The sequence below is a fragment of the Python bivittatus genome, unplaced genomic scaffold, assembly GCF_059951505.1.
Source record: "Python bivittatus isolate LINGU-HERP-01145 unplaced genomic scaffold, Pbiv_v1 ctg000980_np1212, whole genome shotgun sequence".
In the NCBI taxonomy this organism is placed as follows: Eukaryota; Metazoa; Chordata; class Lepidosauria; order Squamata; family Pythonidae; genus Python; species Python bivittatus.
Window position 1 is genome coordinate 27760944 of NW_028277125.1, and position 24206 is coordinate 27785149.

General features: G+C 40.0%; 2 protein-coding genes across 2 annotated transcripts in view; one reads left to right on the forward strand and one right to left on the reverse strand.

The window, feature by feature from the left end:
- The window catches only part of U2SURP (U2 snRNP associated SURP domain containing), a 64355-nt gene extending 42018 nt beyond the window's left edge, over nt 1–22337 (reverse strand). Inside the window, exons 1-2 of the mRNA XM_007440091.4 lie at nt 22201–22337; nt 3698–4065 (exon numbers count right to left, since the gene is read on the reverse strand). Coding sequence (XP_007440153.1) covers nt 3698–3742 — 45 coding nt within the window. The 5' untranslated portion in view covers nt 3743–4065; nt 22201–22337. The remainder of the gene's footprint in view (nt 1–3697; nt 4066–22200) is intronic.
- PAQR9 (progestin and adipoQ receptor family member 9) overlaps nt 17276–24206 on the forward strand; it is a 59436-nt gene continuing 52505 nt past the window's right edge. The window contains exon 1 of the mRNA XM_088131959.1: nt 17276–22943. Within this exon, the coding sequence (XP_087988085.1) occupies nt 21509–22942 (1434 nt within the window). The 5' untranslated portion in view covers nt 17276–21508 and the 3' untranslated portion in view covers nt 22943. The remainder of the gene's footprint in view (nt 22944–24206) is intronic.

Below are 24206 nucleotides of genomic sequence, written 5' to 3' on the forward strand. Positions count from 1 at the left end.
TGGGTGTTTTACATTATAAAAAGCCAGAACAATGCATTAAAGGAACAAATGATGTCTATCCAGAAAGAGAAAATGTTCTAAATAAATACCTTATTTTTTTAAATTCAACTATTCCTAACTAATTCACTAGTTATATCCTTTAACCTGATAGCCACCACCCAAAATTTGGCAGTTGCAAGAGTTACCTTGGTATCTCTGAAAATCAGTAGGAACGTAGCATATTTAAAATAAGATCAGCTTATTTTATATGTTTTATATATAGGACAGATTAGATCCTGGTGAACACTACGTAAACATTACAAACTAGGAGAACATGGTCCACCAGCTACTTCTTTACTATCGTAAAAACAAAATCTTTGTGCAGTAGGGATCCCCCCCACCAAACAAATCTATGTTTCAATTTAGATGACGGTGAGACATTTAATCTAGCTTTAGTAAAAGCAATCCAGTATTTATAATGGAAAAGATTTAAATCACAAGCCATCTAGAAGGCTGTAACAGATGCCAAAGTTCCACAATAACCAGTGTGATTTAACCTGATCTGAAAAGCTCCTGAAAAGCTCCTGAAAAGAAATATTTTATATTTCACTAAGCAAAGATTAGTGATAAATGAAGCAGACTTATCGCCCTTTTCAAATAAATCACCTGGCAACAGACCAGCATAGAAACTTTTTGAACTGTTAAAATAGTCCAAGTGCTGGTAAAGCTATCGTTCAAGAGTTCCAGCAGTAATGCACTTTCAAAAACATAAATTTTGAGCCATAATTTTCCTGCAGACAGCCAGGCTTTACTTTCAAAAGGACACTGCCCAGACTCAAGAAGGATATCATCTGGGACCCAACTTGGGACATTTATGAGAGCCCTCAGAAACTTTACATGAAACCAGCTTTGATCCAAATTTGAGATTTGTACAGAAGCTGCAATTAAAAACTTAAAAACTTACAACAGCAACCAGAGCAAAGTTCTCACAGGCAAAGTAAAAGAAAAAGAAAAAAAAAAGCAGAGCGGATAAGAGTGGCTTCAGCTTTCTGGAGTGCAAAACAATGGTGGGAAAGTCATGATGAATGGCGGAACAGTGCTCCAAAATAGATAAAACTTTTAACCTGTTCCATTGGATTATATGGACAGTCCATCTACAACTGATTTTTTTCTCAAAAAGTAGGATCCTATTTTTTGAAGTCGTGCTTAATAAATTATCACTAACCAATGGTCTGTCATGTTATACTATACTCACTTAGTACCTATGTTACATAGCATATGCACTATTCTATGGCAGCTTTCCCAAAAATGATGCTGTCTAGTTGCACTGGATTCCAAAATTCCAGGCCAACATGGCCATTGGCATAAATGATGGAGCAGGATGGTACATGCTGTCCAAACACATTACTGGATACAAAAGTAGGGAAAGCTGATATCGTTTATGTTGTTCTCTCAAATTAAGTTACTGGATAGGCAGAAAAATCTTAACAATATGCAGACAAGAGCCAATAAAAATTAAAGTAAGGCAGTATTGTTTTATTAATTCATGCTTCAAAAAGATGCAACATGTTATTTACATTACCTATGAAAAGCACAAACTTTCTTAGTTTACTGAAAGTTTTTGATCCACTTCCATGGAATTCAATGTTACTGATACTTAATTTCATTTTTTTTCTTAAGAGTTGGAATTCAGACTCAATTACTCATGGCAAATGAATACAGTATTTTTATTTCTTCATCAATGCTAGTCATGTCATGTTGCTTTGCTTTCCTGATCTTCCAGAAAAAAATCTTCATAAAAAATTGAATATATATCCATCCCAATAAAATGGATGCCATGCATGAAAGAAAATACATGACACAGCATCATAACTATACTAGTGAACTGCAATGTACAGTACCATATGTTTTTAAGTGTCCTGTGAATAAGTAAATAAAGGTTTCTGTGAGAACCCTTTCTATGGCCATTCATAAGTTATTAGCTGTATAAAAAGTAAAGCCAGAATCCTTTTTTTCCTCAGTTCACCCTATTTTTCTTACATCTTATCTAATAAACTATAAAATCATAAGCAATTTCTTTTTTAAAAAAGAAAGCTTTAGATATTTCATAAGATTACGGTAGTGTCCTGATAATGTTTTTCTAGTGTTCTAACTATTTTCTCACTTTTGATTTATATTCTACATTTTAGAGGGCTCCAGAACTCTAATCCCACGTGCATGACACTTAGCTGCTTACCCAAGTCAGAATTAAGACAGTTACCTCAGATGAACTGCTTCTGCCTGCAGACATGATTGCATGTAACTCCATGACAAAAAACTAAAGTTAAATAGTTCTAAATATAAAAATACAGGAAACAGATATCACAGAAGCCTACCTTCTGTATAGTATTAAGGAAAGTATCTATACGCATCTACAATACATGTATACATCACAATCACACTTTCCTCCTGCACAGGTAGCAAATGATACTCTTTTTCTACATGAAACCTTACACTGGACAAACTATCTTCCATGAAGCAGACTTAATATTACTATAGCTTTGCTGTTTCATTTAGTATATTTTCAGTTAATATTATCTGTTGCATTCAAAGACCATTAGCACAGACACATTTTAATAAAAAACAAACACTGGGGAGCACTATTTGAAGCTAAATATCATATGACAGGTTGGATGTTAAAAAGGATGAGTCAGAGACTAAGCTTCCCAGGCTGAAGGGGGCAGCAAAAGGAAAACTCCGAAAAAGAGAGGCATGCATATCTAGGTAGACCCCAAGTATTTAAAAATTTGCTTCTCTGATATTATCCAGGCTGTACATTAAGATCCGACGGCCCCACTCATTGATTTGGCTCATAGAAGGGTGGCCAGGAGCAGAGCCTTCTCAGGGGCAGCACCCCAATTATAGAACTCTCTCCCAGGGGAAATACAGACAGTCCCACTCCACCTTTAGAGGCAACTGAAAACACACACTGTTCAGCCAGGCATGTGTAGAATAACACCACATTCCAGGGCGAAACAATATTTTAAACTACCATTAGTATTTTTCTTCCTAAAAACTCAACTTTTAATATTATATTTATTGTTTTAAGCACTGCTGGAGATGCTTTATGATCGCTGTATTTAAGATAGTTTTCTTGTAAACCACTCTGGCTTCCTCTGGAACATTTAATTTCGAATTAGAAATTTAATAAGTTATGAAGAAACACAAATGTTTAAATACATCTAAATCCCACAGTCGTACTGTCTCTTCGGTACATACTGCAAAGAAAGTAAGGTATTCCATCTCTAGCCAGCATAGCCACAGGATGATGGGAACTGTGCTCCATGACACCTAGAGGACATTAGTTGGGTAAGGCTGGATTAAATTATAAGAGAACAGATGAGAGAAAGTAGAGGCGCGAAGCCAGGTCTCGGACAAAATAGGAAAAGGGGATGACTCGCCCTTTTAATTTCAACTCACACAACTCCTCTTATTTTCCCGTTCAATCCAACGAGCTCTATCATCGGCTGGATCTTGATGAGAGGAGGCAAGAATAGGCCGCGAAGCCAACCTGCGAGTTTCCTCTCTCGCCTGCCTGCGCACCATCTCTCCGACGCGGCACGCGGCTCCAAGCCACCTCCCCAGCAGCGCTTTGCAGATAACTAAGTATATTTCTTTCCGGCCTCCCGCTTTCCTCGGAATCGCAGCGCAACTAAGTCGACCCCCCAAACGGCCTCACCTTCCCACTGGCCTTCTGCGAACCGCCTGGCGTCTTGTCCGCCATCTTGCTTCTCTCCCCCGCTCAAACCCTTAGCGGCGGAGAATCGAGCACCGACTCCACTGATTGAACAGAGGCCTCCAAGAGGAAAGAGGGGAAGAAGGCATGATGAGTCGATAGCCGGGAGGGAGATGTGGCAGACTGGGAAGCCTGTGCGACAAACTTAACTCCACCTCTCCCCGCGGGGCGGAAGACGGGGAGTGCGTCAGAGCGCCCTTCCTGCGCCGAAGTGCTCGCTTCCTTCGGGTGCAGCTGTCGGGTGACGCAGCAGCGCCGCCGCTTTCTCCAAACGTCGGTCCTCACCAAGTTTTGACTCAGCTGTTAACTCTCTAGAAATTGAAAAGAACACAGAAAACCTTGCTTTTCGGAGAAATTGGGAAATTTGCAATAGAAAAATGATAATTTCCTCTGTTTCCTGTAATCCTCTCCCCCAAACTTCCTTTATCTTTTCAGAATCCTACGGCATCCCATCTCCAACCTTGGATTGGTTTTTAGGTTCCGTAATCCCCAGCCACCCGGAGGGCTCAAGACAGGAAAATGGTGTTGCATGCCACTGAATAGCACCAACAACTGTCAAACGACTGCATGTGTAATAATTTTCACAGGGCATAATTGAAAATTATGATTACGCACGCATCTACTAATCCCTTCAAAGAATGTGTTTGCAATCATTAGGACTGCAGCTTAAATGGACATAGCATTATAGAAGATGTTCACATTTTTAAAAAATAACACTAAAAATTGCAGTCCTATGTACAGTTGCCAATTACTCCCAACATTGTAGTTTTTATCTTTTTAAAGCTTTTAATAAAATTTATATTTTAAAAAATCTTGCTTCCCCTACAGTTTAAACATGAATAAAATAATTATTTCCAAATAAACATGCATGGGGACATATTTCTGAAAACATAAGCAAAATAACAAAGAGTGAACAGATGTTTCTATAATAATGATAGGATGCAAAAGAGCCAGAGTGGTGTGATGGTTAAAGCTGATTCAGGCTCAAGTCCACGTTTCTCAAACCAAAGATGACTTTGGAGTAGTCATTCTCTCACAACAACTAGCCCAGAGGGTTGTTGCAGTAGGAAAAAATAGGAAGATATGGAATATACCCCACTTCTAACTCCTGGAGGAAAGGCAGGATACAAATCAAGCAAATAAATCTTAGGCCAGTAAAATGTTACAAAACATTATGCAGTCTTTCAAGTTCATTGGAATTCCCTACAACTTATTTAATAAAAAATGAAGGGTAGAAGAGAAAATATGTTAGATGCTGCAAACGTGAGATATTAATGTTCATCTTCCCCCTTTTTTTATTTAAAAGAAACAAGAATAAAAAAACAAAAAAGGAACTTCGGCAGGATCAGATCAAAGATCCATCCAGTTCAGCATCTTGATTTTCACAGCGAGCAACCAGGTAACCAAGAAAAGCCCTCTCACTCAAATAGCATGATCCCCCCTTTTTTCCCCACACATTGTTTAGAAACTGCTGCCAGAGGAAATCTGTCCCCTCCCTTATAAGTTTGGTGATTAATAATAATGGCTTCTATTGGCGCAGCTATATCCAAAATACCAGCTCCAGCCTCAACATAACAATCCCTAAAGTACAAGTTATATATAACAAAGCAGCAAGGTTTAAGCACCAGCTGCCTTAATCAGAGTACAAACTGATTGTTGTTGCCGAAAGGATCAAATAACTTACACCTGTCACAGAAGCGGGTGAGAAAAATAAAAAGTCATAGCAATAGGTAGGGAATAATACCAGCGAACAGACCTATCTTGGCTTTGCCTGATAAATACGGAATCCCTGTTTAACTTTTTGCACCTTTTTTTAGAACTTATACCTTAAGGAGACTGTTCTATGGAATTTGAAATCTCACTTCCCCCATAGTTTAGGCATTAATAAAGGAAATGTTTTTGCTCATCCAGCTTTGCATTTGTATATTAACACTGGGGATATGATGTTACCAAAATCTTTGAAGGCAGTGTTCTAGGAGGCTCTTTGCCACCAGAGGGTGCAAAAACACGGATTTTCAAAAGGAAAGCCATGTACATATGCATACAGTATTCATTTTTGGAAAAGTATAACTCCTACTTGAGAAAGCATATTAAATTTCATCAAGGCATCATAATTATCATACTGCAGTTGTTTTAGTATTGTCTGTATGAACACAGCATTATGGTTTGTAAGCCGTATGGGTTACTCTGTTGAAGCCCACCAATTGTGGTTTAATCAAACCATAAATACGCAAGCCAAAGCTTAGCATGGTACATGATTTAAGTCATAATATAGTCTGCAATGTGGGTTTATTCCAAAACCAAAACGTTTGTGTGTTATCAAGCCATTGTAAATCATTCATATGCTGCATCTTTTTAGCAGGCAAGGCAATGAAAAGGCTACATCCCCTGACAAACAGTATTCTCTCCACAAAGGGAGTATGCTAAATACTGCTCGGTACGGTGTGAGGAACATTTTAATGCAGACATTGCCTGCATTTCCTTCATCAATCTGTTGGACTAAGATAACTCTTCTTCTTTCTTTTAGCAACCTCCTCCTCCTCCTTCCAATGGGATACTGCAGAGATCATTCTTGCCCAAAACCGGAACTGATTACTTGCAGAAAGCATTTAAAATTAGGATAAGAGCTGTATGTGAATTGGTACCACAGGTACTTTCCTTCACTGATTTAGTCCCAAGGCCTGCAGTGTGACATTTGGGAGGGGAGGATAGCTTACTAACTAAGAATTGTAGCACTAGGCTTTGGACAGACCTTGAGAGACCATAAGAATATATGGAGAAAATATAAATAAAGGTAGTTTATCATCTAGTCCAGTAACAAATCAAAGTATATACTAGTCTCTAGAAAAAAGTATAAAAGAAGCACAGACAACTATAATAATGAGCAGCAATTTAAAATGGCCTGTCTTCATAGGATATATCTCTCATTTGCTTTTTTTAAAAAAAGTATTATGCATATATAGTTTTATCAGTCTGATTTTAACAGCCAACAATACACAGCATTGAGACAGAAGAACTGTGTGAATTTTCTCAAGAAATAGTGAAGACCATTTCTAACTGAACTGTGCGGCTTCAGAAAAAATAAATAAATTGCTCATTCATCACTAGATGGAATGATGGTCCGCCCAGTAGCACTATATGGTGCTAAGTGCTGGCCAACCACCAAAAGTGCTGATCGCCCTTTACATGCCATGGAGATGTGCATGTTCCATTGGTCATTAGGTGTCTCCCTTCTCAGCCACAGCAGCAGATGGGTGATGCACCAATAACAGAGAAAATGTGGGAAAAAACACCTACAATGGTATGGCCACATTCTAGAAGCAGCACCCCCCACTGTTGCCTGTACCGCCTACCACTTTCACACTGATAGCAAATGCCCATGTGGAAGACCGAAGCAAAGATGACAGGACACAATTAATGCAGACATAAAAATCATCCAGTTGGACCTGGTTGCTGGGTCTGATTGTGTGAAATGGTGTTCACTGATCTGAAAAGCAGACCCTCCACCTGCGGGAAAATACTAGGATGAAGAAGAAGATCCATCATCGCTGTTAACATTTACCTACATTTTTAAGTGTGTTGCCACAAGGAACGTAGGAAAGCATAATGAGAAGCCTATGTGTTCTGTTTATTTTTATCTTGTGGTTTTAACAAGGCTTTTACTGTGTTTTTATTGTGCTGTTGGGAACCACCTAGAGTTTTTATAATTTGACAATATAATCATGGAAAATAAACAAACAATGCACGTTCTCAAACCAGTTTACAACAGAAATCCGTATGAATTGTGTGTAGATTTAAGCACTTGAGGGAATATCAGATTGTGCTCACTTGCACTAACCCTAACCCCTATATGTTCAACCAATATGATGACTGGCATTGGCATGTTGTAGCTGAATGATTATGTTGCTTTTCTTGAGATCCCAGTAACACAGAGAACTTATGAGCATATAGGCTTCAGTGTGACAATGGAGGCTGAAGTCAACAAATACAATTCCATTTTCTACTTCAAGCTGGGATGCTGATGGCTGAATTTATACATCAAGTGAAGATTATAGTTTAGCATCAACTTCTGATGGAGGCATGGTGAACTAAATACATCTCCAAAAGAACATAGGTGCCAACCGTGGCAAAAACCAAAGAACTTGCAAGTAAACCGGTTCTTCAGAATTTCTCTGGATAAGGAGAGGATGGGAGATCACCCAGAGGTGCTCCCGATGGCTGCTCCTCACAAATACAGATGAAGAGATCAGCCAACATGCTCACAACTGCAGTGGAGCCTTTTAAAGGACACTGAGTTCGCTAGCCTCACTTCTAATCACTTTCAGAAATTGCTTATTTACTATTCTAAGGCTATTAGAGATCTTCGGAACAAGAAGTTTGAAAAGACACCTGGTGAGTTTACCTTCCTTCTTGAACAAAAGAAAAATTTACTATTAGTTTGAAAATTTAAAGAATTGGAAATAAACAGCAAAATGCTGAATAAGATTTTGATCTGAGAAAGTTATAAACAAGGGTCCAGACAACCTTGGAACATTGAAACTTTTAATACAAGGTTTTGGAAATAATTCAATAAAATAAACAGCATTTCATGGGAACCAGATTGTTTTGTCTATTTTAAGTCAAAACAGAAAATGGAAACTATGATTTCAAAAAATGGACACTAGAGGAGACTAAAGATTCCAGGCAGAAAAGGAAAAAGAAAAAAAAGTGTAAACTTGTCTTTAGTTTTTGGTTAATGTGGGGATTTACAAAATGACAAAATGCTATAACATTAGAAATACTTCAGGAGATTTTCAAAGAATGGGGCCAGTCATTAGTAGCTACATCACAAATGTCAGCAATGATGCCTGTTTCTATGAATAGACTATGCCCAAAAGATGTCAAATGTGATGCAGAAATACTAGAACCATAAATACTGGATAATTTAAAAAAAAAAAGTGTGGATTACAAGACAGAGAAGGTGGAATTACAAATGCCAAGTCAAGAGAATGACTCTGATAAGGACTTTTTACTGGATATACAAAAGATGTTGGTTAAAGTTTTGAAAATCAAAGTGGAAATAAAAATGACAAAGACAATGACCTGGATAATGACTTTTTACTGGATTTACAAAAGAGGTTTGCTAATGCCTTGAGGAAGCCTCTGTGATGGGAAAAAGAAAAATTGAAGAGAGACCAAATCCTATGACAACTTTGAATGAATTAAAGATCAAGATTGGTAGAAGTAAAAGGAAGGAATATAAAGCTGGTTTGTTTGATCAAGATTAACATAAGACATTTTTTAATGAAACTCTGGTAACCCTTTACAGACATATTGCTGACACCAGGACTGAAAAGTTGATGATTTATAGGTTTACATTTAGATAAGAGATGAATTATGGGAAGAAGTGATCTTTGTTTGTAATCTTATAGGGGATAAAGAGTTATCAGATTTGTTTTTACTTATTGTGATGAAGATTGGAAGTTACTTCTTTACATGTTCCTTTTTTCTTTCTTACTTTCTTCTTTTTCTTTGCACTTTTTATTCTTTCTTTCTGTTCCTTTTTCTGAGTTTAGTTTGTATTTGCTTTTACTATTTTACTATTTTTGCTTTTTGCAGCCCCAGACCTGTGGCGTGCTGGGAAGCCCCTTTGCAAAGTCCAGCCTCAGCTCAGCCCAGCTTGCAGCCCCAGAGCCACAGTGAGCCAAGAAGCCCTTTGCACCAGGTGAAGCCCAGCCCCAGCCCGACCCAAGGCAGCTGCTGGCCACATGAAGCCATCTTCCTCAGGTCTCACAAGGAAACAGCCTTGCACAACTTTGGGAAGAAAGCCTCATGTGCCCAGCAGCTGCCTCGCAAAGAGCCAGGCTGAGCATGCTTGGTCAGCAGAAGGAGTGAGAAGACAGCAAAAGTCAGCTAGGGTAGCAGGGGCCATGGAGTAAAGGAGGCCAAAAGGGCATAGATTGCGGGGAGATAGGTGCGTGGGTGGAGTTAAAGTGCCCCTGCAGTCATAAGTGCAGGCGGGCTGTTAAGCACACAAATTTTGATCACAAGACCACGGGGATGCTGTGACATCCGTAACTTCAGGGACCAGTCGTAAGTCCATTCATTCAGCACTGTCGTAACTTCGGTTACTGAATGAATGGTTGTATGTCAAGGACTACCTGTATTCCATTTCTTTTACAGAGGACAGATATCTTTCTGAAGATATTCTCTGCTTGAAAGATAATCTATTCAAGTCTGTTTTAAAGACTGACTGACTGACTGACTGACTGAATAAATAAATAAATGGCAAGGGCCTTGAAGTTACTCATCAATAATTAGTACGCAGACAACAGACTTCATTTATTTTTTTATCTAATCCTAAACCAAAGGGGGTCTAGCAAGAATGATTTTCTAGAAGCAAAACATTATGAACTAATCTAGGTTATAGTAGATTTGTGTAAAGAAGAAAAGGTGAAGCAACAGGAGAGAAATGCATGGTTCTGATGAGGCCAACAGAATATGTAAGAGGTAAGATGTTTGAAAAAGGGACACGTTTAAGAGAATAAAAATTTCCAAGGCATACAGAGTGGATCTGTGTTCTCTGGAAACATTCCATTCATTTTATTTCATTAATCATTTTTACTTGTCCTCCTCATTGTCTAAAACAAACTGGGTTTTCCTTCCAGTTTTTGTACCTTCTCAGAATGAATAATCTGTGCCAAATTGCAGCTAGAATTATTGACACCAAGCAATATTGTGTAAAGATAAAGCACAGCAGGTCCATAGCAGAAATCTAAAAAGTCATCCCCATTAAACAGTTATTTAGCCTGGCATTTGTGCTATCAGTAACACAGTATAGAATCATAGGTCTTCTAATCCCACTCTTGCCCAGAACAGCAATCCATAGGCCATCCCAAATGGCTGTCTAATCTTTGCTTGAGAGCCTTCAGTGATGGAGCATCCATGACTCCAGGAAACAGGCTGTTCCACCGTTTATTAGCTCTTACAGCTGGGAAATTCCTCTTTATTCTGAATGTGGATCTCCTCTGTAAAGCTAACACCCATTAGTTCTTGTCCTACCTCTTGGCACTATGGAGAATAAATCCACATCCTTGTCCCTTGTGACAGCCTTTCCTGTATTGGAACATTGCTATCACATCTCCCCTTAGCCTTCTCTTCTTGATGCTAAATGTACCCCGTTGTTTTAACCATTCTTCATAGGATTTAATCTCCAACCCTCTCTTTGTTACTCTTCTCTGCACTCTATTTCTTCAGCATCTTGTACTGTGGCAACCAAAACTGGACACAATATTTTAGGTGTGGTCTGACCAGCACAGCATAGAGTAATAATATCACTTCCTGTGATCTTGACATTGTATCTTAAGTTATGTGGCATAACTACTTTCTTGTATGCATCAGCAGTGTGAACTCGATCCCTGAATGATGTCACTGATGTCAGATCTTTGGACTGGATCTTGTAGAAATATTGATGGACAGAAACAGTATTTAAGTTTAGCATTTTGTTCTAGCATGTCACTTTATATTTTAATAGAATGAAATGAGCTTGTTGATTGCTTTCAAAGCATTCTGAAGATTTCAAAGCAATGCACCTCACAAGTATGTCGAAGGGAAATACTAGAAAAACTGCTGTCTTAAATATGTCAAAGTGAAGGATGTGGCTGTGTGTGCATGTCATATTAAACCAATTTGCAATCTAATTCTGCAAATGAAAAAATGACATTAAAATTTGCTGTGCCTTAAAGGGCAGTATCAGTGGCTTATTGTGTCTTCTGAACCCTTCGTCCTTCAGGCACAGAGAGACAGGAAGTTAAATCAGTTTCAGATGAGGGGTGATCTAGACAAAGTATCTCTTCTGCTCCAAGTTTTTATTTTTCATGTTCCCGGGAGGACACAAAGAGAGCAAAAAGGCTCATCCTTTCAATACCCTATCTGCAAACATTTCACCACCATTGGGCAAATGCAATTTTAATGTTTTAATCATATTAAGGTATTGATCTGCTAATCATCAGAACATTGATTGGTACCAAACTGGCTGTTAAATAGAGATTAGAGATAGCCATGGCTTGCTATGTCATCTGGCTCTTGAACAAAGAGTAAATGTAATGCTTAACTTAAATTAGTACATGATATGAAGATGCTATATTGGTCAGTCTTGCATAATCTGGTCCCCTACAACTATAACTCCCAAAATTTCTAGCCAGATTAGAAAAGGCTTTGAGTTATAAACAGTAATAATTAAATGTCTTTCTGAGATCTTGTCCACTTGCAGAGACTTCTGTGTTCATTACTCCTATTATTTTACTCCTTTGTTAAATCTAGATACCCTGAAATCATTGCTTCCTTTGGACCCATATCTACCTCTCCTGCATATAGGATTCATCGCTGATGAACAAAGCAGAGAAGTACTTAAAGGAATCAGGACTACAGTACCTATTCTCTAAACATGAACAGCCTTGTATTTACAATTTTTCAAGTTTAAAAAACCCACATAGGGGCACAGCAGCACCATGGATAGCTCTGAGCAAGCAATGTGCTATAGGAGCAGGAACTTCTATAGGCACCCCACCCACCCCTTTCACCTTTCTCTGGAAGGTGAAAATCTTAAAGGATAACCCTCTACTCTAGAGTTTAAAGAAATAGGAAAGTGTGGGGAATGGGTCTTCAGTCCATATTCAAATATAATCTTTTCTACGAAAGAATAATAATCTTCTAACAGGCTTAAAATAGGTCAGTGTGCAGTATACTCTTATTGATGTGAGGTATTAAAATACATGCTTAAAAGCAACTTAAGGAAGAGGCCTTTAATTAAACTGTTTAACCATTCTCACATTGCCTTTATTGTGCTTGCTGTTCCTACCAATTAGTAATCAGAGGAGATAAAGAAGTGACAGTTTTGCCTTCGACTCAACACCCCAGAGAATTGCAGCTGTGATCAAAATTCAGCCTACCCATTATATCATATTATAAGCCTGTGATAGTTGTTTCCTATCCCAATCATGAACTGATATCCCTGGAGTTCAACTGAAATCTTGCATGTAATTATCCCACTTAAACACATCGCCTTAATGAATACTTTACTCACTCATTCATTCATTAGGGAAAGGACAGTATATGTTGATCTTCTAAGAAAGGTCCTGTCCCCACTTTTATGCCCTTACAACACCAACAGCCAATTAGGGAGACAACCTTAAGTTGTCATCAGCTATATTGGTATAAAATGCGATGCTCCCTGGATTATGTGAGGCCTGACTTACATAATATAACTGTATGCAACGTCTCCATAATTCACATCTGCTCTCTCCTGGTTTGAGCCTCCCATCACATGATTTTTAAGACCAGATCTTAGCCCCTCAGTAGCTACCTTCATCTTGCTTCTTTCTATCATTTGCCTGTCCTTCTTCCAGAGTGAACCAAGGTTTCCTTACACCCTGCTCATTGGTTTTTGTGAGGAAGATGATAAATGTACCTACAGTGGGGCAAAAAAGTATTTAGTCAGCCACCAATTGTGCAAGTTCTCCCACTTAAAAAGATATGAGAGGCCTGTAATTTTCATCATAGGTATACCTCAACTATGAAAGACAAAATGGGGGAAAAAATCCAGAAAATCACATTGTCTGATTTTTAAAGAATTCATTTGCAAATCATGGTGGAAAATAAGTATTTGGTCATCTACAAACAAGCAAGATGTCTGGCTCTCACAGACCTGTAACTACTTCTTTAAGAGGCTCCTCTGTCCTCCACTTGTTACCTGTAGTAATGGCACCTGTTTGACCTTGTTATCAGTATAAAAGACACCTGTCCACAACCTCAAATAGTTACACTCCAAATTCCACTATGGCCAAGACCAAAGAGCTGTTGAAGGACACCAGAAACAAAATTGTAGACCTGCACCAGGCTGGGAAGACTGAATCTGCCATAGGCAAGCAGCTTGGTGTGAAGAAATCAACTGTGGGAACAATAATTAGAAAATGTAAGACATACAAGACCACTGATAATCTCCCTCGATCTGGGGCTCCATGCAAGATCTCACCCTGTGGGGTCAAAATGATCACAAGAATGGTGAGCAAAAATCCCAGAACCACACGGGGGGACCTAGTGAATGACCTGCAGAGAGCTGGGACCAAAGTAACAAAGGCTACCATCAGTAATACACTATGCTGCCAGGGACTCAAATCCTGCAGTGCCAGATGTGTCCCCCTGCTTAAGCCAGTACATGTCTGGGCCCGTCTGAAGTTTGCTAGAGAGCATTTGGATGATCCAGAAGAGGATTGGGAGAATGTCATATGGTCAGATGAAACCAAAGTAGAATGTTTTGGTCTAAACTCAACTCGTGTTTGGAGGAGAGAGAATGCTGAGTTGCATCCAAAGAACACCATACCTACTGTGAAGCATGGGGGTGGAAACATCATGCTTTGGGGCTGTTTTTCTGCAAAGGGACCAGGACGACTGATCCGTGTAAAGGAAAGAATGAATGGGGCCATGTATCGTGAGATTTTGAGTGAACACCTCCTTCCAACAGCAAGGGCATTGAAGATGAAACGTGGCTGGGTCTTTCAGCATGACAGTGATCCCAAACACACCGCCTGGGCAATGAAGGAGTGGCTTCGTAAGAAGCATTTCAAGGTCCTGGAGTGGCCTAGCCAGTCTCCAGATCTCATCCCCATGGAAAACCTTTGGAGGGAGTTGAAAGTCTGTGTTGCTCAGCGACAGCCCCAAAACATCACTGCTCTAGAGGAGATCTGCATGGAGGAATGGGCCAAAATACCAGCAACAGTGTGTGAAAACCTTGTGAAGACTTACAGAAAACGTTTGACCTCTGTCATTGCCAACAAAGGATATATAACAAAGTATTGAGATGAACTTTTGATATTGACCAAATACTTATTTTCTACCATGATTTGCAAATAAATTCTTTAAAAATCAGACAATGTGATTTTCTGGATTTTTCCCCCCATTTTGTCTCTTATAGTTGAGGTATACCTATGATGAAAATTACAGGCCTCTCTCATCTTTTTAAGTGGGAGAACTTGCACAATTGGTGGCTGACTAAATACTTTTTTGCCCCACTGTATGTGAATATTCTCACATGAGAGGACAAGGCTCTCCCTAATTTCCTTTTCAGGGATTTCTCCTGGTTCTGCATATGCAAAGGCACAAGACCTAGTGTGAGCAATGGTTTCTAATAGTTTAGAATAGATAACTATGGCTGAATTATACAGTTGAGCAATGGCTTTAACAGTACAGATTGAAAACATTATTTGTCCATTTGTTTGCTTTCCTTTGCAATTAATGGCCTTTCTGAAAGAAGTATGAGCTTTTTCTGAGACACCCTGGAATTTTGTACCCCATTTTAGGATTGTCCATTTCTCTACTTTACAAATTGAGACTATATGCCATAAAAAATGCAGTTTTCTTCACACTGAGCTTAACTCCTGGTGACTCTAAAAACTCTAGAAACCAAGGGAAAAAGTACCTTACACAAAAACAACTGCTATATTATATTTGAATTGCATATTCCATTCCCAGTGAGTGAATAAAATAAGGCCACTTAGTTCCTCTCCCATATTTTAGCATGTTCCTTGATAAAGGAATATTATCCAAAACATGTTGGTATATAACTTGGAGATAAAACGGCAACTTCCCTGCATACTCTTAAGAATCAATTTTCCCTTGGTACAATTATCAGTTTCCCCACAACGAATGTGCTTGTTAAAATTGCTTAATTAAACAATTTCTTTCCCCTTGAAAACTGTAGTAAAAGTATTCCTATGATGTAATTTATTTCCTGTAGGTGCTAGACATTGTTTTAAATTTGATGAAATCATAACTGAGCATAAAGAAAATTGTCTCATTTTTCTCAGAACCTATTCCATATTCCTTAGGAACTCACAAATAGCAGAACAAGGCTTGTAGGATTTTTCTCTTTAAAATTATATATTCCAGGAACATTGGCAATAGTGAATTAAATTATTATTGTCATGTTAAAGAAGGGGTAGGTAACCTGATACCCTCCAGAGATTTGGGATTACAATTTTTATAAATCCAGCCCAGCAAGGTTAATGCTCAGAGATTATTGGAACTATAGTCCAAAATATCTAGAGGACACAAGGTTGCCTATCCTTTTGGTAGACAATATGTTCCTAAGGATGTAACCAATGTTTTCCTTCAACTTAAATGAAGTGCTTTCCTGTTAATAACATTAGCCTCTCTCATGTTTTTTAGATTGAAGTCTGGTAGCTCTGACCCAACTTTAACAAACATCATGTTTCCACGTGAATGCTGCCAATTCCAGGAAGTGGGGTTTACAAAAGGGAGTGATGGTGCTGTGTGTCCATGGGCTGGGCCAATTCACGTGAGGTGTAGGTTGAACTGAAGCACTTGGATGGATTTTATCTTGCAAAACCTCCTATGATTCACTCAAGCAACAGGTTTTTACAAGTTCTGCAAAGGGTTCTTCCCTTTTAATTGTGGTAAACACATTTCTCCTCTGGTCAAGCTAATGATGGCCAGTCATCTACAATGCTGAAATAGGATTTTTGAGAATACTTTATATGTGTAGGCTATTATTAAAATTGCCTAGTTAATTTGCTTTTAATGACTACTGCTGGGAGTGTACTTGAATAATCTCAGAAATTGTAACCAGCCAGAACTCGTGATTACCTGACCCATGCATGACATTTGTTTAGGCAAACTTCTATCCAGTGATGGATAGTTTGCATAGACAAGGAAAATAATTTTGAGGTTGGGTCTAAAGAAGCATGTTGCCTTACAATGTCAAATTATTCTTTCATTATACAGATATTAAATGTGCCACTAAAGCAATATACAGTACATGATCTATGGAGCTGTAAAAGAAACTGCTCTTAGAAATGACAGAAGGAAATTCTCATGGAGGGTAGGTTGTAAAAATATTTTGAGTACATTATGATAAGAAAGAATTAAGTTTAAACAGTCCACAAAACCATGATTAATTGAATAAACTAGGTGATTTTATACAAGCTAAGCCATAAACTGTGGTTTATAAACATTAATGGCTCAGTTCACTCAATAAAATAAAGAATAATGTGGTCTGTTTGGTTTTGCCTTAGCCTTAGGTAGCCCATTGTCTCATTGGTCTCTTCTTGGACTTTCTGCTTGAATCTAGGGTGTACAATGGGAAGGTAACTACCTCAGACTAGCTTTGAATTGTGGATTGTGTAGTCTACAACAGAAATCTTGGCACAGCTATGAATTCTGTAATCTTAATCCTGCCTACCTGCCCTATGGGAATAGTAATGCTAATTTACTTTATATAGGATTGTTTTAAGGATTACTGACATAATTTTGAAGCATCCTGGGTACATTAAAGTGCTATATTATAATTGCCAAAGTATTGCAGCCTTTAATTATTCATCTTTAGTGGACATTTTATTGAAGATCAATTGCACACAGTAATATCTTTCTTCCTTTCAAAAATAAATCCAGCACCAATAATCTATTTACAGTACTGATATTAGTACTGCTTCAATTTTAAAAAGAGAAGCCATGTTATATCTTTAGATACCTTTTATATATGGTGCAGTTGGTAATGCTGAGCACAAAAAAGGAATATTGCTTCCTTCAATGAGACCATAAAACTAGACTACTGTAATGCAGCTGCACTTAATGACACACAATTACTGAGCCACCTCCACATCAATTGTGGACACCTTTCAAAATACATGTGACAATTTTTATTCAGTTGGCTTTTGAGCTAACTACACAGGATATAGGAATCAGTTCTGTATGTAACAGACCTCAATAGGACATTAATAGAATATACATTGTTTCAAAGACTTTCCTAATGGAAATTTAAGAAATATTATTGAACAAGATTGGAAAATTTCCAATCTGGGGAAAGTTCATCAAACATTAAAATATCACACATAGCTTTTTTTGTAAAGAAAGAAATGCTTCTTTTTTATATATCAGCTCTGCCAGACTCTTCGAAAATGATGCAGAAAATGACAGCTATGAGAACTCCATTTTTCCAGCACTATACTAGATAACACAGTCCCAATTACAGATTTGCCTGCAGAAAACATCAGACGCATTGGCAGATACTCTGCATGGAGATCTATGATTCTAACAAAGATACTCTGGAAGAACAGAAACTCATGCATCATATCCTGTAACCCAAAGGTAAGCAACTTGAAGTCTACAAGGTGTTTTGGACTACACTTTCATAATTCCTGACCGCTGGTTGTGTTAGACAGGTTGTATGGGAGCTGTGCCCAAACATCTGGAGGATGCAAGTAATCCTAAAAGAGCCCTAATTCTGAAAGATTTAAAAATAGCAATCACAGAGTTAATGATATAAATCTTCACATTTGGAGAGCGCCACCCTGGGGAAGCTGAGGTGAGAGTCTAAACCAGGAAGATAACCTAGGATCCTCCAGAAACTGGAGCTGCTTTTCAAGTTGCTGTAGGGTTTCAGTGGCCTCCTGTAATCTACAGAGGGAGATTAGCTTTATAACAGAGTGTGGCACTTAATCTCAGCCCTCCTGTTTCCTATTTAATAATATTCTAACAGAGAATTATTAAATATAATTATATATTTGTTATTCAAATATAATCTGAACAAGGTGAAATATTACAGCCCTATAGTCAGTTTTGCTTTTTAATATTTTTTTTCTGAGTGTGAATAAAATTCATAGTCAGGCTTGTAGGTATCTGCATTTATACAATTGTGTTGCCAGGTATTCTTAGATTATGCTGGGCACGGAGGCTGATCTTGTTATCCAAGCAGTTATATGCCAAGATACAACCCCAGATAACAAAACTATGGTTATTGAAAACCTGAACCTCAGGAGACTTAGGTACAGAAGAGAATTGAAGAAAACTGAAAAATCACCAGCTTCACTCTCTTGTTCAAGGTCAACAGTTTAGAGTCTAACCTCTATGGCACACTGATCCTTTGACTGAATGCCAAATTATTGATGTAATGGAATAAAACGTTATTAGTGATAGTACATGCCAAGCTTGTTACAAATAATCCTTAGAATTCTTCCAACTTAAAATTTGCTATATTATCATGTAAGTTATCTTTTATTTATTTAATTATGTTTGCCACAATACCAGAAATATCTTAAGACTTATAAGACAGTATTTAGGGAAACTCATCCATTCCTGAGAAGGTTCACAACAATCTATTTGCCACCAGGCTGGCCCAATCATTAAGAAGGCCTCAGATTGGAGTATTATGAAAAGGGAAGAAATTGATATTTAATGTATTATTCCATTTTTACTGCTAGGATAAAGAATGGGAAAGGAAGGTTTGTAAGATTTTCTGCCTCAGATTCCAAAATAGCTTAGCCCTGGATGGTATGACACTTGTATGACTCAGGGAGTGTCACTTCCTATTTTGTTTCAGGTAACAAAATTTCTTAGGCCAGCCCAGTAGCCAGAATATCCTGCATCTATTTCTATGGTTTTTCTCCATGTCGTAAAGGGCAAAAAGAGAAGTGTGTATGAAGCTTATGTTTGCAGAACTATGTTTTACATAAAATCTGGGTGAGAATAAACACAGCTATCATAGGACCACAAAAGTGTAGAGTTTGCTTTACCCAGGTTATTCCTGCTGCATTTCCTTAGGATTAAGGAAAATATGGCACAATAGACAGAGCAGCAATAAGTCATACAGGCAGAGCACTACACTCAGCGTAGGATGGCATGGAGGAGGAAAGAGGGACCACCACTGGGTGTGAAACTGCAGTTGACCACCTGGGCCTTGAGAAACAGTCTAGTTTAGAGATTACACTAAACCAGTATTTCTCAACCTTGGCAACTTTAAGATGTGTGGACTTCAACTTCCAGAATTCCTTAGCCAGCATGCTGGCTAGGAAATTCTAGGAGTTGAAATCTACACTGCTTAAAGCTGTCAAGGTTAAGAAACACTGCGCTAAACAAAAATGTGACTTGGTTTGAGCTAATAATGCATGAGCCTAATCAGAGTGGTGTATAAAATGAAAATTACGGCTTAATAGTGTTTGAATAGTGTTTGACTGTTTATTCAACTAACCATAATTAAAATTAACTGCTTAGTGCAATGTGCAAATCTTTCCAATGAGCCCTTGGTAAAATAGCTCAACACTTTCATCCTTCAAGATTCCTGACTCTACTAGGGACATGTTTAGTCAACTGAAATCTCCTTTTGTAAATAAAGAACTATTACATGTACACATACACACTTTGTATCTTCATGTTTATTATTATTTAGTATTTCAAAACTAAACAATGAGTTATATTCTCTATCATATCCCAATTACTTCAAAACTACAGGGCAACAGTTTGTATCTCCTTGTTCAGTAATCCAAAACATTTCGTGTTTACCTGATATGGAGACAGAAAATACTAAATCCAAGGAATTGGCCTATACAATAGCTAGACAGTAAATCTTATTAATTCAAGTTTTCTTTAAAAACAGTTGTCAATAGCAAGAGAAGTTTATTCTACCTCTTCCGCTGATTACATCTGCACAGCTGATAAATCAACATCTTACTGATCATCAACATCTTGGAAGATATTATTTGTGTATGTGTTTGGTTTTATTCTATTTTTACTGTATTTTTATATTGTTCTTATTGTATTTTAATTAATATTTATTGTTGTTTTATTGTGAACCGCCCAGAGTCACTTTTTTGTGAGATGGGCAGTATCTAAATTTGAGATATAAACATAAATATGAAATATAAATGTATCATCTTCCTAAGAATCATCAATATGATATGTACTACTCTGATGCCCAAACGTATCCCATATGGCATTTTGTATGCCAGGAGACATACAAAAGTAGATTTTTAATTATTTTACAATTCTATGCCAGCCTTTCCCACAATTTAAAATAGTACTGGACCGTTCAGTGCCTTCCCACAGATTAATTATTAGAATATAAGAATTATTTTGGCACAGCATCCTGGGGTGTATTTTAACTGCAATTAAATTTGTAATGATTGCCTAAGGATTTGCCATGCTGTTGTTTGTTCAAATTGCTTCTGTGCTCCAATACTGAAGCTTGCCCCTTTGGGTTTTGGGGGGTTTTTTTTGCTTCTTTTCACAAGAATAGGCCACTATAAAGCAGACGTCCCAGTATACTGTGGCCTTTACATCCAAATGAATTATCTAGAAATAGAGCCGTGCACATTTAACTTAACGTACTGTGTTTTGTTTAGATGTATTTCTTAATTAGTTTATTTCAAAATGCTTGCCTTGTATTTTAAAATTCAGGATTGCTTTTTGTTAAACTCTAAAATGCCAGTGTTCCATTGCTCCTTTTCCCTTGCTAAAAACATGCCAGTGTTCAAAAAGGAAAGTAACATACACAAAGACCACCATGTGAAAAATTAAGGAAAATACGATGGGAATTCTTTGGCCGTAATTCTGCCGCGGGTGTTTTTCGAAAAAGGCACCGATAGGAGCGCGGGGGGGGCGGGGGGAGAGAGAAAGGCGGAACGTCCTTGCCTTTCGAAAGAGTGGAGCAGCGCTGCAGTTTTGCTCCAACGGGGTATCAATCATTCAACGCGGCTTGGGTGTCTTGAGGAAGATGTAGGCAGGAAAGAGGGTCCTCCCCGGCTCCGGACGGAAGAACCAGAAGCCGAGAGGGGCACCTTACTGGGCCACAGCAAACCGTGACCCCACCGCGCCAGGCGAGGCTTGGACTGCTGCAATGCTCCCCGCCGCTTCTCTCTGCAGGAGCTGCCGTTCGCCGGCTGGGGTGAGCAAGCCTGCTTCTCCTCGCCTCCTGTCCTCCCTGCAATGAATGATGCAGGAGAAAAAAGAGGCGGCGGGGGAAGAAGAGGAAGAGGAGGAGGGGGAGGCGGTTGCCACCGCCGCGGCTGCTCCTGTGAAGCACAAATCCTCTGCAACTCTTCCAGCAGGAGGAAAAGCGGCTTTGCCGTTGTGAGCTTACATCACAATCCCTGCCCGGGCTGCTGCCGCTTTCCTCAGCAGCGGCGGCGGCGGCGGCAGGCAGGCGGGGAGCATCTCAGCGCGCCCAGCGGGGACGGCCAGCGGCGACACCACCGGCGGCAGCAGCCCGAGACGAAGCGGAGGACGATGCCCGCGGGCGGAGCCGGCGAGGGCCCGGCGCCTCCCGGGGCTGCCCCGCCGCGGCCGTCCCCTCACCCCGGCCGGCCCCTGCTCGCCGCCTCCCTGCCCTCGCCCCGGCGCGCCGGCCCCCTGCTGCGCTGGGACGAGGTGCCCGACGACTTCGTGGAATGCTTCATCCTGTCGGGCTACCGGCGGCTGCACTGCACGGCGCAGGAGTGCCTGGCCTCAGTGCTGCAGCCCACCAACGAGACGCTCAACTTCTGGACGCACTTCATCCCTCTGCTGCTGTTCGCCGGTAAATTCTCCCGCCTGCTGCTGCTGCGCGAGGCCGGCGACCTGCCCTTCCATCACCCCGCGCTGCTGCCGCTGTGGTGCTACGCGTCGGGCGTGCTGCTCACCTTTGCCATGAGCTGCACAGCCCATGTGTTCAGCTGCCTCTCGCTACGCCTGCGTGCCGCCTTCTTCTACCTGGACTACGCCTCCATCAGCTACTACGGCTTCGCCAGCACGGTGGCCTATCACTACTACCTGCTGCCCAAGCTGAGCCTGCTGGAGCCGCGCATGCTCAGTCGCTACCTGCAGCAGCGCCTCGGCTGGCACGTGGACTGCAGCGCGCCCATCGCCGCCTACAGCGCGCTGGTGCTGCCGGTCGCCTTCGCTCTGGCCGTGGCGTGCACCGTGGCCTGCTGCAAGAGCCGCTCCGAGTGGTGCGCCTACCCCTTCGCCATCCGCACCTTCGTCTTCGTCATGCCGCTCAGCATGGCCTGCCCCATCATGCTGGAAAGCCTCCTCTTCGACCTGCAGGGCCACAACCCCACCCTCTTCTTGTACTTCTACCGCCGCTACTTCTGGCTGCTGGTGGCCGCCTTCTTCAACGTCAGTAAAATCCCCGAGCGGATCCAGCCGGGCCTGTTCGACATAATCGGGCACAGCCACCAGCTTTTCCACATCTTCACGTTCCTCAGCATCTACGACCAGATGTTCTACGTCGAGGAAGGCTTGCTGCACTTCCTGCAGAACCCCCCGCCCGCTTCGCCTACCTTCGCGGGCACCGTCGGCTACATGTTGGGCTTGATACTGTGCCTCGCCCTGGTCATCCGGAGATTTTTAAACAGCCAAGGGATCTGCAAACAGGAATGAGGTATCTTTCCTTCAGGTTTTCTATGAAGTTCTTACTTAAATTACGGGTGGCGGTGGCTGCTGCTTCTGCTACGAGAGTCCGCGAGGTCGGCTCTTCCTGGGGAAAGAAAGACCGAGCGCGGCGGGCTTGCGGTTACCGGACCCCTTTGAGAAAACGGCTGCTTCTCTTGAAGCAAAACAGGTTTTAAAGAACACTTAGGCCATCGTCCTGTAGACGGCCTTCTATTTATTGCTGCTTAGCATACAGAGAGAAGCCATTCTAGAGTTACTGCTTGAAATCTACAATTTGATCCTTATTACATTATTTGTAAGTAATCCTCCATTTAATGGACTCAAGATCATGGTTTTTCAGGGGAAATAATATGTATAGACAATGCTAGCTGCTGGTCTCAGTCTGACTACTTGATGGTATTGTTACAGTGAGTAATATACAATCGATCTGCACTGACAAACAAATGATATTTAAGATCTGATTTGCATGCAATTCTTGGAATTTTATGCACCCAGGAATGTGGGTTTATGTGTTTTTTGAAGTCATATACACTGGAACTGTGTTTTTAACATAAACAAATTGAGATCCACTTCTTTTTGTCTCAGAGGCAAATACTGTGCACACACATTTCTTCTTTATAGAGATTTATTTAAGTGGCTGTGAATTACTGTAGAGACAGGTTATACTTTGATCACAAGTTTCTGGCCATACTGTGAGAACAAAGCTTACAGATGATATAACTTCCCTGATTCTTGCATAAGGCTGCTTTTGTAAGATGCTTTTATTCCAATTCTAATATCTATCTGCAAGCTATATGTCATGCTGGTTTGTTACTGACCATTTAAACAGAAGTAAGAGCTGCAGTGAGTGTTACTTTAGAGCAAGCACAGTGACAGGATTTAGCCATAACATGGTTGATTTCCTTTTGGCTTAAGGTTAGCATGATCTGTGACTCCAGCCAATTGTGATTCATTCAACAAACCATGGTTAAGCAGCCCTAGCATGATGTATAAATCCAACAGTTAGCTTGTACGTTAGAACCAGGATATAGAATATTCTGTAACCTTAAATATAGGACCATGCACCAGCAAGTTTTAGAAGCTGTCATAATTTGTTTACATGGTCAGTTATCCTGGAATTGTTGCCCCTAAATACAGGGGTGAACTAACATTGAGCTGAAAGATTTATGACAATCCATAGCAAAAGTTTGTCTCATCTCTCTGTTACGCTGGGATTTATGACAGCAACAAGGTTGTTGCCACCTGTAGGTGA